The sequence below is a fragment of the Schistocerca serialis genome, chromosome 1 (genome assembly GCF_023864345.2).
Source record: "Schistocerca serialis cubense isolate TAMUIC-IGC-003099 chromosome 1, iqSchSeri2.2, whole genome shotgun sequence".
Classification (NCBI taxonomy): Eukaryota; Metazoa; Arthropoda; class Insecta; order Orthoptera; family Acrididae; genus Schistocerca; species Schistocerca serialis.
Genome location: NC_064638.1, coordinates 996,355,170 through 996,368,710, shown reverse-complemented (window position 1 = coordinate 996,368,710; position 13,541 = coordinate 996,355,170). Strand labels below are relative to the sequence as shown.

Sequence of the window (13,541 nt, the reverse complement as noted above, 5' to 3'; positions counted from 1 at the left end):
GAAGAGAAGTTAAGCATCTCAATTATACAATAACACATCAATTATGATAAGTTATAGATAATATCTTTACATTTTAGATATATTTTTAACTCTGTAATTACACTCTAACAAGTTGTAGTAGGAGCCCAATAGGTGTTTTCTACTTTGTTCTGAGTAAGTAGAGATTTTTAAGTCTCTACCTGAAGTCTACCAGCAACCTACAATAAGTGTTATCATCAAATATAAAACTGACTCTATATAAGTGTTTGTAGTCTATATAGGATTTTCAACTTTTAATATTGTCAGGGTGAATGGACGTTTTACCTTTAATTCACTCTTGTTGTAAATCACATATTTCATTAGGGAGTAAATGTATTCCCATGCAAGTTTAATAACCCCTATACCCTACAGACACTGTTGGAAGATGCTCTTCATTAACTTAATACAATATGCTGATTGCACTCTTCTGTAGAACAAATGTTTTTCTCCTTGTTCCCAACCTTATCCTGCGAGCTCATGGAGTCAGTATGCTATTCTGGATTTGGCATTGTTAGTGGTAGAGGGTGGATAGATGCTCTTCCTCTCACTACTATTTTCCGCCTGCAATAGAATTTGTGTACCCCATCTGTTTGAGTCTAGTGTTAACCCACATGGAAGTGTAAGAACGTTTTTCTAAATGTTTGTGAGTCATGTAACTGAGGTGGGGGATACCAATTTGGTACTCACCATGGCGAACATGGGAAACCACCTAAAAATCACTTTCAGGCAGGCTGCCACACCAGCCCTAGTTAATCCACTAGATGGATTCGATCCAGGCCTGCACATTCGCCCTAATCCCAGAAACAGCATGCTAATGTGCACAGGTATCCAGGTGGATCCTTCTATAGAACAAATTCATTATATTTTATCTACATTGCTTCAAAATATTATGGTGTAGGATTGTTCTGAGTTAAAGTATGTTGGCAATCACTTATGCAGGTCAGTGCCACGAGAGATTTCTGAGTGCAAAGCAGACAGAATTAGCATTTTTTCTTAAATAACACTTATCCTGTTTGCTGTGGGTTAACTGTTTTTGTTTTCTCTTTCAAAGAATTATAAGTAGCTGCCTTCTCGTCACGATCGGTGTATTCCTTGGGCTGAACTTTCCACGAAGATGTGTGATTGTTGTATATTTCAACACATTCATCAATGAATTTTGTAAAGTACTATCAGTTGTTAGAATTCACTGTGTACGCAAAGATGAGAAACACTAATCTGAACGAATAGCTGTCTTTAAAATGTTTGTGATGATCTCCTGCTCACATACTATGATTTGTCTGTTCAGATGCACCCACAGATTTGAGGAGTTTTGCTGAAACCTCGATTTCTAACTTCCATGATTGCGCATGTCTCTTATTTGTATAGATCTCCTGATCACACTTTACGATCTATCTTCGCAGATGTTTAAAGGCTTTTTACGCTGACTGGCACCTCACCGTACGATTAGGTCAAGGTGTTTTCACACTTTCCATCATAAACAACTGTATTTTTCCTTCGTTGGAGCTCGATTTTCACTTAAAATGTTATTTTATGAAAACTGGTTTATCTTATTTATGCACATAGTGGACGTCAGCTCTTTTCTGCTATTGTAAAATCTAAATAATTTTTAGTTTTCAGATATCTGACCGATTTGCAATTTGCCCCGAAAACATAGCATGATGACAAAAATTACGATTGTAAAGACGTAGAAGTACAAAATGAGCTACTGTAACATGAGTGAGCGCGGCTTAAATAGGTTGCCTTCCGATATTAGCAGACGGTGAAACCGTCAAAACTTTCTTCCTGAGAAACGTTGACGTGACGTAATGGGACGTAACAATCCGTTGACGACCTCTAGGAATGCCGTCGTTTGAGATGCGTTGTGAAATATTTTGACATGACGTGACGTGACGTGCACGCGGGACGGACAATGTGAATTGGCCTACATGTGTGTCGACATTTGCGCATATAGATCTTTGCGTGTGGAACAAACTTTTGTCAGAAGTGATTCAAGAGGTCAAGACCGTTTACAGATATTTTAGAATGTTGGCTGGTTGGTTGATTTGTGGGAAGGAACTAAACAGTATGTTCATCAGTCCCATCGGTATAGGGAAGGATGGGGAAAGAAGTCGGCCGTGCCCTTTCAAAGGAACCATCCTGGCATTTGTCTGAGGAGATTTAAGGAAATCAAGGAAGACCTAAAGCAGGATGGCCAGAAGCGGGTTTGAACCGTCGTCCTTCCGAATGCGGGTCTAGACTGCTAACCACTGCGAACCTCGCTCGTTTTTTGAATGTTATAAAATAATTATATTGAATAACATACCTGTAATCGTTGATGCGAAAGTATTAGAAAATTGTATCATCAAATACCTTTCCAGTCAAATATATTGTCTCTGGTGTCGGCGACTGTAGATCTTTGACTTTGTACCATATCTGTGCAAAGCTTTGCTTCGCAGTTGGCAACACGTGTATGAGAACCGGAAGTTTTCTGGGGGATAGGGCCTTTCGGCTGGAGGCTGAAGGTAAGACTGTAAGCTTTGACTATGTGTGATACGTATCGTATTTAATCATCTTTGTTGACGGTATTTTGCTTTACCTAGGTAATCATGTTTAGTGTACATTTTTTGAACATTTCATGTGTATCTCTACAAATGTGACAAACTACGTGTGAGTGTGAAATACATGCCGTGAGCATGTTGCATTAAGCACGTCACGGTAGACAGCCGCAAAATCATGCTTTCCCCGTTTTTTAATACTTCATCGTGTAATTGGCGATTTTCCATAGCTAAAGAGAATCCTGCTAGTAGAAATTAATTTTATGGTCCACTTATGAATTCTTCATTTTTTAGCTGTAAGGTAATTGTTTTGCAGTACTAGGGAGACCATGAAGCTGAACAAGTTGGTGTCGTCGTCGCGTAGGAAGAATCGTAAGAGGCACTTTACAGCACCATCGCATATCAGAAGACGTTTGATGTCTGCGCCCTTATCGAAAGAGCTTCGACAAAAGTACAATGTTCGTACGATGCCAATTCGTAAAGACGATGAAGTACAGGTAATGTTTAACTCATTGATTTTAAAACTTTATGAATGTAATGATTTGTTGCTTGCTATGAGCTCACAAGCTACCTTGTTGAAATTAAGTTGCAGGATGATGTGTTTACCAGTTTGTGTTGCTAATTCTAACAATACGTTTGGATTTCTTACGGTTAATGCTTTCTGTGAACATACTAATCAGTTTTGCTAGCTTTAATTGGGGCATATAGTTTAGGTTGTTTACAAGCTTTGATTATCGTCATTAATAATTCCAACGGTATGAGAAAGTATCATACGACCTGTCTATATAGCTGTGGTTTGTGGGATCGAAATCGGGGGCATTAACTTTCTCATCATTTCTGTTGTGTAAGTTGCAGCCACAATGTTTCACATTAGTATTTCTTGTTGTGCCTAGTAGGCTGTGCAATTTCTACATAACAAGAATAACCAGAATAACGGAAATATGCAAATGAATTTTAATGGTAAAGTAGAAATCTTGCTGATGATTTACAAATTGTTCAGGAACCATGAACCATTGGAAATTTGTGTGCAGCTTTTTTTGGGGGGGGGGGGGCAGTGATTTACATTGGGATTGCGTGTAAATTGTAATTTCTAATACATTGGTGTTGAGGTCTTCATAAAATTGGCAGAGTGTTACATGTTAGGACAGCATGCAAAATAAGGGTACAACCAGTTGTGCAAAATACCATGTGATTTTACTCCTAGTAACTTTTGTTGGAAGAGGACATATGCATTGAACATTGTCTGTTACGGCCCAATTTCTTGGACAACATTTTATAAAAGCACACACCCTAACTTGTATAACGGTTAGTGTGTGCCATTTGTCCTCGAATTGTTTGACACAGATCAGTCATGCAGCTTATTACTGTGCTAGTGGATGCCCTCTTAAAATCTTGTGACTGATCTGTATTGTAGCTCTGAGGTCTAGGTTAGGTTGTAAGGTAATTGGAGTAGAAGCCAATAAGTGGAGGTATGTGGACATTGTATTACATTGATCAGTTGTGTAGTCTGTCCATTTGTGCTATGTTTAACTCACTTTTCATAATAAAAATCTGCAGTGTCAATGCTAAAAGCTGTTACAGTATGACCAAGTCCTCTGGTGAGTAGTCTTGTTATTAGGTTCGTATGAGCAGTTGCCAGCGGGCTCATGCGCAGAGCTGAATTCACGTATGAGCAGTGCCTTCCTCACGCTTCTGGCTACTTGGAGCGTGGCTGTTTGGTGTATGAGCAGTAGCAGCAAGTAGCCAGAAGCTACCAGGAAAAATTTTCCTGGCGCGCCCAAGCTGCCAGATTTGCGCATGTGTAGAGCAAGCTGAGGTATAGTGGGGGGTCCGTCCCCACGTGACCCGTGGCCGTGTATGTGTTTCGTGTCTTTGTTTACAGCTCCCACGTCAAATGAAAACAAAACAGATTTCTGTGGCCAGGAGCCGTAAAGTGAATTAATATACATTCTCATAACCATGAAAGACCAAAATAAGTTAGTAGTTTCAATTTTCTGATTTTATATTATTTCGATGTTACTAGCAATCAACCATTAATGTTTTCATGAAGCTATTTGTCTGTTTTATAGAGAAATTTGCTTCAGTTATTTTTTTTCTGCTGAGGCAGTTCATTTATTTGAAAAGAAGTTTCATTCCGCGCTATTGGCTACTTTCAACCTCGTTCAGTTTAAAGTGCAAATTTTCATTTTCTGGGACGAATGACGTTATACCATAATAAAGAACCAAACATGAGAATACAGCACTGGACATCCAAGAAAATTGGTATCACGAGAACCACATGAAAAGCTGAATATCAGGTACTTCAGAGTCCATCTGGACATAGAAATGTGCAATTAGAGCGGAATGAAGCATTTTAGTATGATTTATGAAATTCAGATGCTGCTGGAGTAGTCTCTGATTTCGTGTTCCTTCTATGACACTGAAAGACCTCTTAATGCTATATACGTACGAACATACGTAAACATTGACTTGAAGCTAAGTAGGCAAATTTTGTCAGTTTTGAACTAAATATTTTTTCAAATATGACAGCTGTAGCAGAATTTTATAGATCCGCCTTCTGTGAAAGTGTTTTTCGATCACAAGGCACTTGTCTGGTACTTCCTCTGGGCCTGAAGTTATTTCTTAATTTGTGTTTACGTCTTAAATTTATAGAATGCCATTCTATGCTAAATTTTAGACATGGCAGCATACCATGTTTTATCATTTTAACTCCTCACATGGCTTCATATTTATTCTTAGAGTAGAATATAAACTCAGTTGTACAGTTTCTTTGCCTCACAGACAACCATGTTAATTTTTTCACAATAGTCATGAAATTTATCGTCCTTTATTCCGGTGTAAGCAACACAAGAAACTCTTTTTTTTTTTGTTGCAAGTAATTTGCATTCCATCCTATTAGCTTCTTGCAGTGCCATGTAGATGTAAACCTGTTGGAAATGCTACATAGCAGTATTGCAGAGTACAAATTAAAAAAAAAAGTCAATTCTATGGTACTTCGAGCTGTGGAGTCTAATTTTGAAATGATATTTTGCCAAGAACTGCTTCCTTATTTGCATCCTTTATCTGTGTGGGATATGATAAAACAATTGCTCTAAGTTCAACTCAGTATGTCCTTGCAACAACATGCTGCACAAGTGGCACAGCTACACATGGTCCCGTGATGCCCCACCAGAAATACGACAAAGCGTATGAGCAGAGCAAGCACCAAGCACGGGCTGCCTAAGTCATCGTAGCTGCGCATGTGCACTACAGCCTGTTGTCTGGCGCTTTCTGGTAACTGCTCAAACGAACCCATTATGTATACTGTGCATTAAACAATGAAAAATTCAAGGGTGAGGTCCACTGTGTAACTTTCACTGTGCAGCGTGAGAACTTGAGCTGGAGCTGTGCATGTTTACTTGGAAGTTGCTGATGAGTTGAAGTGAGTCAGGAATTTGGAATAAAATAATTTGTTCATAAGACTAATTTTAATTTTGTGATGTCCTGTAAATGGCAGATTGTAGTGTTCGATCATAGTAAGTGTTCCTTAGGATTTATTTGGTCAAGCTGTTTATAGCTTCATTAACCCTTCTACTACCATTGGGTTGTAGGATCGAAGGTAAACTTGCGACCATTGTAAGGGAAAGTAAATATATAGGCTGTAGGTTCACTATAGGAAAAAAGTTCACTATAGGATAAAAGTTAACAAAGAACTTCAAAATATCCTTTTTCAAAATTAATACATCACAGCTGTGTTCAAACGTTTTAAATTATATCTAAAGTAAAATGTTTGGTAACATTCACTGTAGCTATGGCCAGTCAATTCCCTATTTTTTGGCCACTGTATTATAACTGGGGCTGTAAACAATTACAGAATCAATTTTCTAGGTAGTAATTTGTTCTTTATACAAGCCATATGAAAACACATACATAAAGTAGATAAGTTACAGCAATGTAGTGGTACTGCAAGACAAGCAACTGAAAGTGTGTAATGATTGGCCTAGAAACATTCTAAAGTTTCCATTTAGGTGCCAGAAAAAGGTTTCATCCATATTAAAATTTTAGGGTCGTCGTGACATCCTATTGAAGGATATATACTTACTGAAGCAATTTATTTTTTCCCCTGTAATAGAAGTCCCATTAACATTCAGCATTTTCTGTGACAACTGTCATAAAATTCTTTCAAAATTGTTTGCTATGCTGCCTTCGAACTTCACAGATCTGACTTTTCAATGAGTTCCTGCACACAAGTCTCCTAATATAGCATCAAATGCAATAAGTACTTGCCCTTGGCGGCCGAAGTTCCCCAAATGGGGGACTCCTGGCCCACAATGTTGTACACTCATTTCATTGAGTTTTGCATAGAAACGTTTTCTTTAGTGAGTACAAACCCCATGTTAAATAGGTAAAATATGAAAATACAATTGTGCATTGCTTACAGAAAAACTCTGAATTTAAACTTCAACATAGACCTTTTCACAATATTGACTCCAAACAAGAAGGAACAGAGAAATTGAATAACATATTTCATGTTGATAATAAGCTATCGTAAGGTAGGTTGGTACTCAAAAGGATCTTAAAAATTGACATCAAATGTGGTGTAATGGCTGGAACTGGAACATTGACCCTACATCTCTCGTGGCATGTTGTCATAAAAATGGTAGAATTTGCTGCATGTCAATTTGTTTTTGCAGAACTGTTTCACCCTGTTTTAATGTCCGGAGCTTGTGGTAGTGGGTAGCATTGATGCCCCTGGATCATGGGATCCTGGGTTCGATTCCCAGCTGGGTTGGGGATTTTCTCTGCCTGGGAACTGGGTGTGTGTTGTCGTCATTTCAGCATAATTTGACAGTGGCTAAATTGGACTGTGTAAAAATATGGACTTTGTACAGGTTTAGTGCCTCACAAACCAAACTTCACCACCCTGTTTCAACAAGGAGGATAATTTGGCTGTAGTGTTTTACTCTAATTTCCAAGTATTGATAGAGCTTCAGTTGGGAATGATCTACCAAAGTGTCAAATATTAGTAATCATAAATATGATCAAAGTGCTTCCTTGAAAATGTGAGTGAATATATGGGTTGCTAATTTCATTATCTTTGGGGCATATACAGTTTCAGTTGGCCCATTTCTGAGACACAAAGCAAGCAGAGCCCCCATGTAGAACTGCAGAGGTGAGAGCTGTTGAGGAACAAGCCATTCCTACCCTTTGCATTGGTGACACCACAAACAGCACTTTGTGCTACTGCAAGTGCAGAAGTTGCACAAGGAAGTAAAAAAATGGCTTAAACATTTTTAAACAAAACTGAAGTTGTCATTTGTATTTACATCAATAAAGATCCCAGCTGCAGATGTGTGTACATATCTCAATTTTCTTTGAGTATCACTCATTTGTGGTCATGCAAATGATTTTGGTGGAGACATTCATTTAGTTGCAGTGGGTCATGACTACCTGAAAGCTGTTTATATTGGTCAATAGATGGCTGTGTCTAGTCACAACTGGTCACAGGGATTTCTTCTAGTAACTCTATAAAGTGGTCTATACCTTCCTCTAAAGACACAAGCCCAAGCATGTGCATAGCTTTTGTTTGATTTCATAGCCTTGTCGAATACTAATAGGTTCCTGCTAAGTTCTTCAAGATAATGGTACATCTGAACTATATGAAAATGCAATGTGTAATTCCGTGAAACAGATTTTTAGAAGAAATCTGTGTATATGAATCCTAAGCTTGGAAAACAAAAGGAACTCACTAACCTCCAATACCTAAACTTTCAAAATTGAAAATTTTTCCTTCTTTCTTACAGGGGTTAGATAACAAGGTCAAAAGATGTCGGCAAGTGTTGTCATTGTGGAATTTCACTGAGAGTTTGAAGAGATTCAGTTACTAGTTTAAAGGTTTCTCGCAATGCCCTAACCTCAGCAACCATAATTTCCCACAAGCTGCCTTCCATGCCTTGATGACTTTATGCTTGGTCGACATCTCGTTGTATACTATACCCGGGCCGGTGACACGTCACTTGACAGCTCTTGTTTGGTTGGCTACACTGTGATTGTGCGGTTGCAATAGCTGCAACCGCACAGGCCCACAACTCCGAAGTAAGATTTGTAAATGAATGCCTCAATCAGTGTTCATACGTAAGTGCAACAAAGTACATTTTTCTGACAATGGAAAGAACGATGTTGGAGACTAAGTGTTTGATGGTATATGAAATCGGCAAATAAAAACACCCGATGTTAATGACAATATCTATGAAAAGTCGTTCCAAATTGCTACAGTAAAGCTGCATGTAAAACGTATAATAATGTAAATGTGCTATCCACACTCTTAGAAAGAAATAAAGCAAAACATGCATAGCTCTGCCCGATTGCAGAGAGAAAAAGAATTAATTCTGTATACATTTACACTCACCAATTTACGATGTCAGTGGTGCAATTCCATCCAGTTCTTCACTATCATCGGAATCTGTGCCAAAACTGTTGTCTTAATCATCACTAAGAGAAATCATTAACTGTTTTCATTTATAATACCGTCTATAGTCTGTGCTTCTTATCAGTTTAGCAACATGGTTTACTTTTTTCCTCCATGAGGTAGTGTCTACAGTAGCAAGACCTTCAGGTAGCAATCTTGTTGTTGCTTCTAATGTACACCTTCACTTCAATCCAAACCAATTCAGTTGGATTAAAATAGCAGTGATAAGGTGGTAGCCTAGTGACCCTGTTCACTGGCAATTTCATCTAAAACGTATTTAGGTGTCATAGGCTTATTTTGTTTCACGAGTGAGTATAACAGTAGCTTTGTCGTGCTCATATCTGCAGCAATGTCTCTTGCCTGCAACCACTGCACCATAGTTTCTTTACGGTCATTAGTGGTCGGAGTTTTATCGAAAATGACGGATTGGTACGGTGCATTGTCAATCGTGAAAACTGTCGGAACACTAAACTGTAGCAACAAATTTTTAAACCACTGTAGAAACTGTGGGTGGTCCATATCTTCATGATAGTCACTGTTTTTTTGTTGAAAAAAAACTAGAAGTCTTTCAGGCATAAAGCTGTTTGAAGATCCTGCATGGGCTACAATTAATCTTGATCCTCCGTCTGTTGGCTGATGACCGCTGCTATTGGGAGTATCATCTGTCCAGTATTTTTCAACTGATTCTCCAGCGTTGACGCAGGTTTCGTCTAACCGTGTCATTTCCTACAATTTTGTGCAAGAAAATAGTAAGAGCTGCAACGACATGAGCTTTTTCTAGTAATAGCTTTTATCCATCTAACTTTTCAAAAACGGAAGCCAATACTTTTTAATATCATCTCAAGTGATGTTTTCCCCTCTGAGAAAAGTTCACTTTTATTTTAAAGAAATTAGCAACTTCGCTATTGTGGGGTATTCTTTCCTTTTATAGTATCCGTATATGTGTCGACAGTTTGTGTCGGATTGGAAAGAATCAATTGGGGAGTCTGGGCATACACACTCTGGCTACAGACAAATTGTCACCATAAGCAAGATTGGGGAGGAGGTGGTGCCAGATACAACACTTTAATCGAGAGGCCTGCCAGTGCAGTGTCAAAATTTTGAGACATGCAGATAATATGCTTTCCGGTAGTGTACTCAGGTGTGGTCCAAAGTGTTTAAACTGATACTACAGTGACTGTGGTGGTAAAAATTGCTTCCCATTCATTAATATACTTACTGTTAATAGCACTAGCCATACCTTGGTAAACTTGACATCTTGTAGCCATTCTGTAGCAACCTATATAGACATCTATACTCTGGAAGCTGAGAGATACCATTATACCAGTTATTATGGTTCCTTCCTGTTCCATTCATGTATTATGGAGTGTGGGAAGAATGATTTTGTGTGTGTGTGTGTGTGTGTGTGTGTGTGTGTGTGTGTGTGTGTGTGTGTGTGTGAGAGAGAGAGAGAGAGATTAGTACCAAAGAATAACAATTTTATTTTACCAAAATGAGACAATCTTGGCAAATTTGTTAGTATACGCATGTTATCAAAATATGCCTAATGGAGGTGGCACAGTACCTGAACCTCAAGACTACAGTGTGAGCATAGGTTTCAACTAGTACCACAGGTGACTAAACAGCAAGAAGTGTGAAAAATGCATTTGAGTAATGTAAAGGTGTCAATGATAATGCACCTGCACATCTGCAGTAGACTGTTTGGAATGGTTGATACGTCATGATCTGTTTACTCTAATGAGCCTCAAATGTCCATCAGCTGAAGCCTTTGGACTTATACAGATTCAAGACTAGGGAGTGAATTGGCTGATGTACTTCAAGACTAGGGAGTGAATTGGCTGATGTACTGCAAGTTCATCAGACTGCATCTCACCACATCCCTTGGTGGAAAATGGAACTGTGGGAAATCTTTTTCCACATTGTTGTTCTGACTGCATTAATTGAAAGTTATTTGTTTACTCAAAATAGTAAGAAATGATTAATACACATCAAAAAGAATAGTTTTAAATAACATGTAGGAGTAACTTTGCTACTATTGATGCTCCACAAAATAAACATCCTGTAGCAATGCTGCTATGAGGCAAGTTAATTTCAACTTGAAACTGCAGAACAAACTTCCTGAACTTTGACATCTAAAAAGTGATATGAAAACTGTTTTGATGTATACTGTGTAGAATTTTGGGTCCAGACTAATTAAATATGGCACACACATCATTAAATTGCAACTTGAACAAAGTACAATCACCATCTAAATCACTTGAAGAACAAGAGCCATTTCAAAAGATGGCCTCTGATTGAACAATAGTACTGTGTGACCACGATGTGTATTATCAGAAACGTGGTGGTGCTACAGTAAAAAAGTGCAGTGGGGACTGATGAAAACACATCACATTGTGAATGATTTAAACGCAGTTGTGCTTATATATAAAGTGGCTCAGCAGGTCGTTTATCATAAGCTGACTGAAATGCCGTTACTCTCAGGTGCAATAACATTATGGTTTGACTAATAAATGAGATGTTGAGTGGTAGGCAAGCACACATTTTTCAAAGTAGCTCTTTATCACTCAGGGTTATGAATATCAATGGTGACCGATGAATTAATTTGTTTCCTTGAAATTCTTTTGTTGACTAATGTTTATATATACAAAAGTCATTTCTTTCTGTTAAGGTCTCTAAGGTTTTATTTCTAATCAGTATGTTGGTTTGTATAGGTGTTGGAATAAGTGAATTCTAAAGCTTAATTCAAATACCTGTTACGAAGGCTGTGTTGAAAGAGAGTCATTTCTTTACTATCATGCTTACACATACTGAATGTATGCAGTTCACATTGTTGATTGTACTTGGCATGTATTTAAATGTGTGTGTTGCTCAGTAGATACCATAATTACTGCAAAGACAAATTTTAATACCTTTTCCTTTCTTTAGGTAGTGAGAGGCCATTACAAAGGACAACAGGTGGGAAAAGTTGTCCAAGTTTATAGGAAAAAGTTTGTAATTTATATTGAAAGGATTCAGAGAGAGAAGGCTAATGGTGCCAGTGTCTATGTAGGAATCCATCCATCAAAGGTTAGTGTGGCCGTATTTACGTAAGATTGATGTAGTGAGCAATTATTGTCAATGTATTTCAATGGAATTAGCAATTTAGTTGCATTCTGTTAACTGTTTCATTACTTACTGTATTCACATTCATTGATTTTTGTACTTTGCTGAATGATGATCTAAACCATTCTCAGATGAAGCAAAATATGGCCAGTAAGATGTTTGGTTGCTCTTAGGGTACTCCTAAGAGTAGCTGATGCTTCTGGCCAGTTTGCTTCCTGGCGAAAATTAAGGCTCTGACCAAATCTTTCAGTGTTAAAAAAATGTTCCATAGCTGAGCGGTGTCTAAAATTATCTTTTCCTCCTCCAGACAGTAATTGTGAAACTAAAGATGGATAAGGACCGAAAGAAGATAATAGACAGGAGATCGAAGGGCAGGTTGGCTGCTCTTGGGAAAGAGAAGGGAAAGTATACTGAAGAAAGTGCTGCAGCAACTGCAATGGAAACATCTTGAAGAGAACTGTAATTGTGATCGTTAATAATAAAAATTTCCAAAGAACATGTGGAGTTAATTTCTTTAAATTTGTCCCTTTATTTTTGGCCATTCTGATAGATTTTGGTTGACATTATAAATTTTAGAGTGATGTCCATGTTTACGTTTTTCTGCCTTTGATTTAGTGTGGGGTCACATTCAGTAATGATAGTGATCTGATAAAGGAAATTTTACAATTAATGTTAATGTTGAAGAGGTGTCATTGACAGTTTTCCACATTTATTGTTGCATACAGTACAGTAATAAAGATAAATCACTAAATCTTATTTCAGTATTGTGATTAACTCATTTATTCTTTACATTACAAAGTACTTGGGAAAGAGAAGGGAAAGTATACTGAAGTAAGTGCTGCAGCAACTGCAATGGAAACATCTTGAAGAGAACTGTAATTGTGATCGTTTGTTATTATTTTATGTTGGTATGTGTTCAAACTACGTAGTTACCAATTTTTGTTTAGTTTATTGAATGGAAACAGCTGTTTGAACTGGTCTTGCATATTGTTTCTAACATTTTGTAATTTGCATATTTGGTAGTCTAGTGCTTCTTTTTTGCACTGATTTTCACTTCTCCCCAAGGATTGATTCAAGAGAGGTGATCCAATAAAAATAAGTTGGTTGCTTGACCATATTTAAATATTTTGGTTTTATGTGATTATCCTGTAATTGAGAAGTTCGAAACAAGTATAACAAAATTACCTTGCACCTGTGTTGAATGGTGGCCATTTTTATTTGTAAGTCCACAGTTTTTAAATTTGGAGACATTGATGTTAATTTTAATCCCTGCACTGGGCCAAGTTACAGCATTGCAGTTGACATGATTGTTTTTAGAAAGGTCTCCTCTACAACATTATTACCCAAAATACCCTAAATTCAAAAATATCTGGCTAAAATACCTCTAGAGCTTGGTACTGAAAATTTAGAAAATTCACCTTTTAGACCTAATGATAAAG

At 37.6% G+C, this 13,541-nt stretch overlaps 1 protein-coding gene across 2 annotated transcripts; it reads left to right on the top strand.

Moving 5' to 3' along the window:
• The first annotated feature begins 2,425 nt into the window (after window positions 1-2,425).
• On the top strand, window positions 2,426-12,598 carry LOC126413142 (60S ribosomal protein L26). 2 transcript variants are annotated; one of them, XM_050083039.1, is made up of 4 exons: window positions 2,426-2,519; window positions 2,869-3,049; window positions 11,926-12,066; window positions 12,410-12,598. In XM_050083039.1, exons 2-4 carry the CDS (start codon window positions 2,882-2,884, stop codon window positions 12,551-12,553), a joined length of 453 nt encoding a protein of 150 aa, XP_049938996.1. In that variant the 5' UTR covers window positions 2,426-2,519; window positions 2,869-2,881; the 3' UTR covers window positions 12,554-12,598. The 2 variants fall into 2 exon arrangements, with proteins under 2 accessions (XP_049938996.1, XP_049939004.1); XM_050083047.1 differs by lacking the exon at window positions 2,426-2,519 and adding an exon at window positions 2,520-2,597.
• Window positions 12,599-13,541: the final 943 nt, after the last annotated feature.

Excerpts from the sequence above, each read along its gene's own strand:
- LOC126413142 (XM_050083039.1), top strand. The coding sequence starts at position 2,882 with ATGAAGCTGAACAAGTTGGTGTCGTCGTCGCGTAGGAAGAATCGTAAG. Across the intron at positions 3,050-11,925 it reads GTAAAGACGATGAAGTACAG|GTAGTGAGAGGCCATTACAA; the intron begins GTAATGTTTAAC and ends TCCTTTCTTTAG. Across the intron at positions 12,067-12,409 it reads TAGGAATCCATCCATCAAAG|ACAGTAATTGTGAAACTAAA; the intron begins GTTAGTGTGGCC and ends TTCCTCCTCCAG.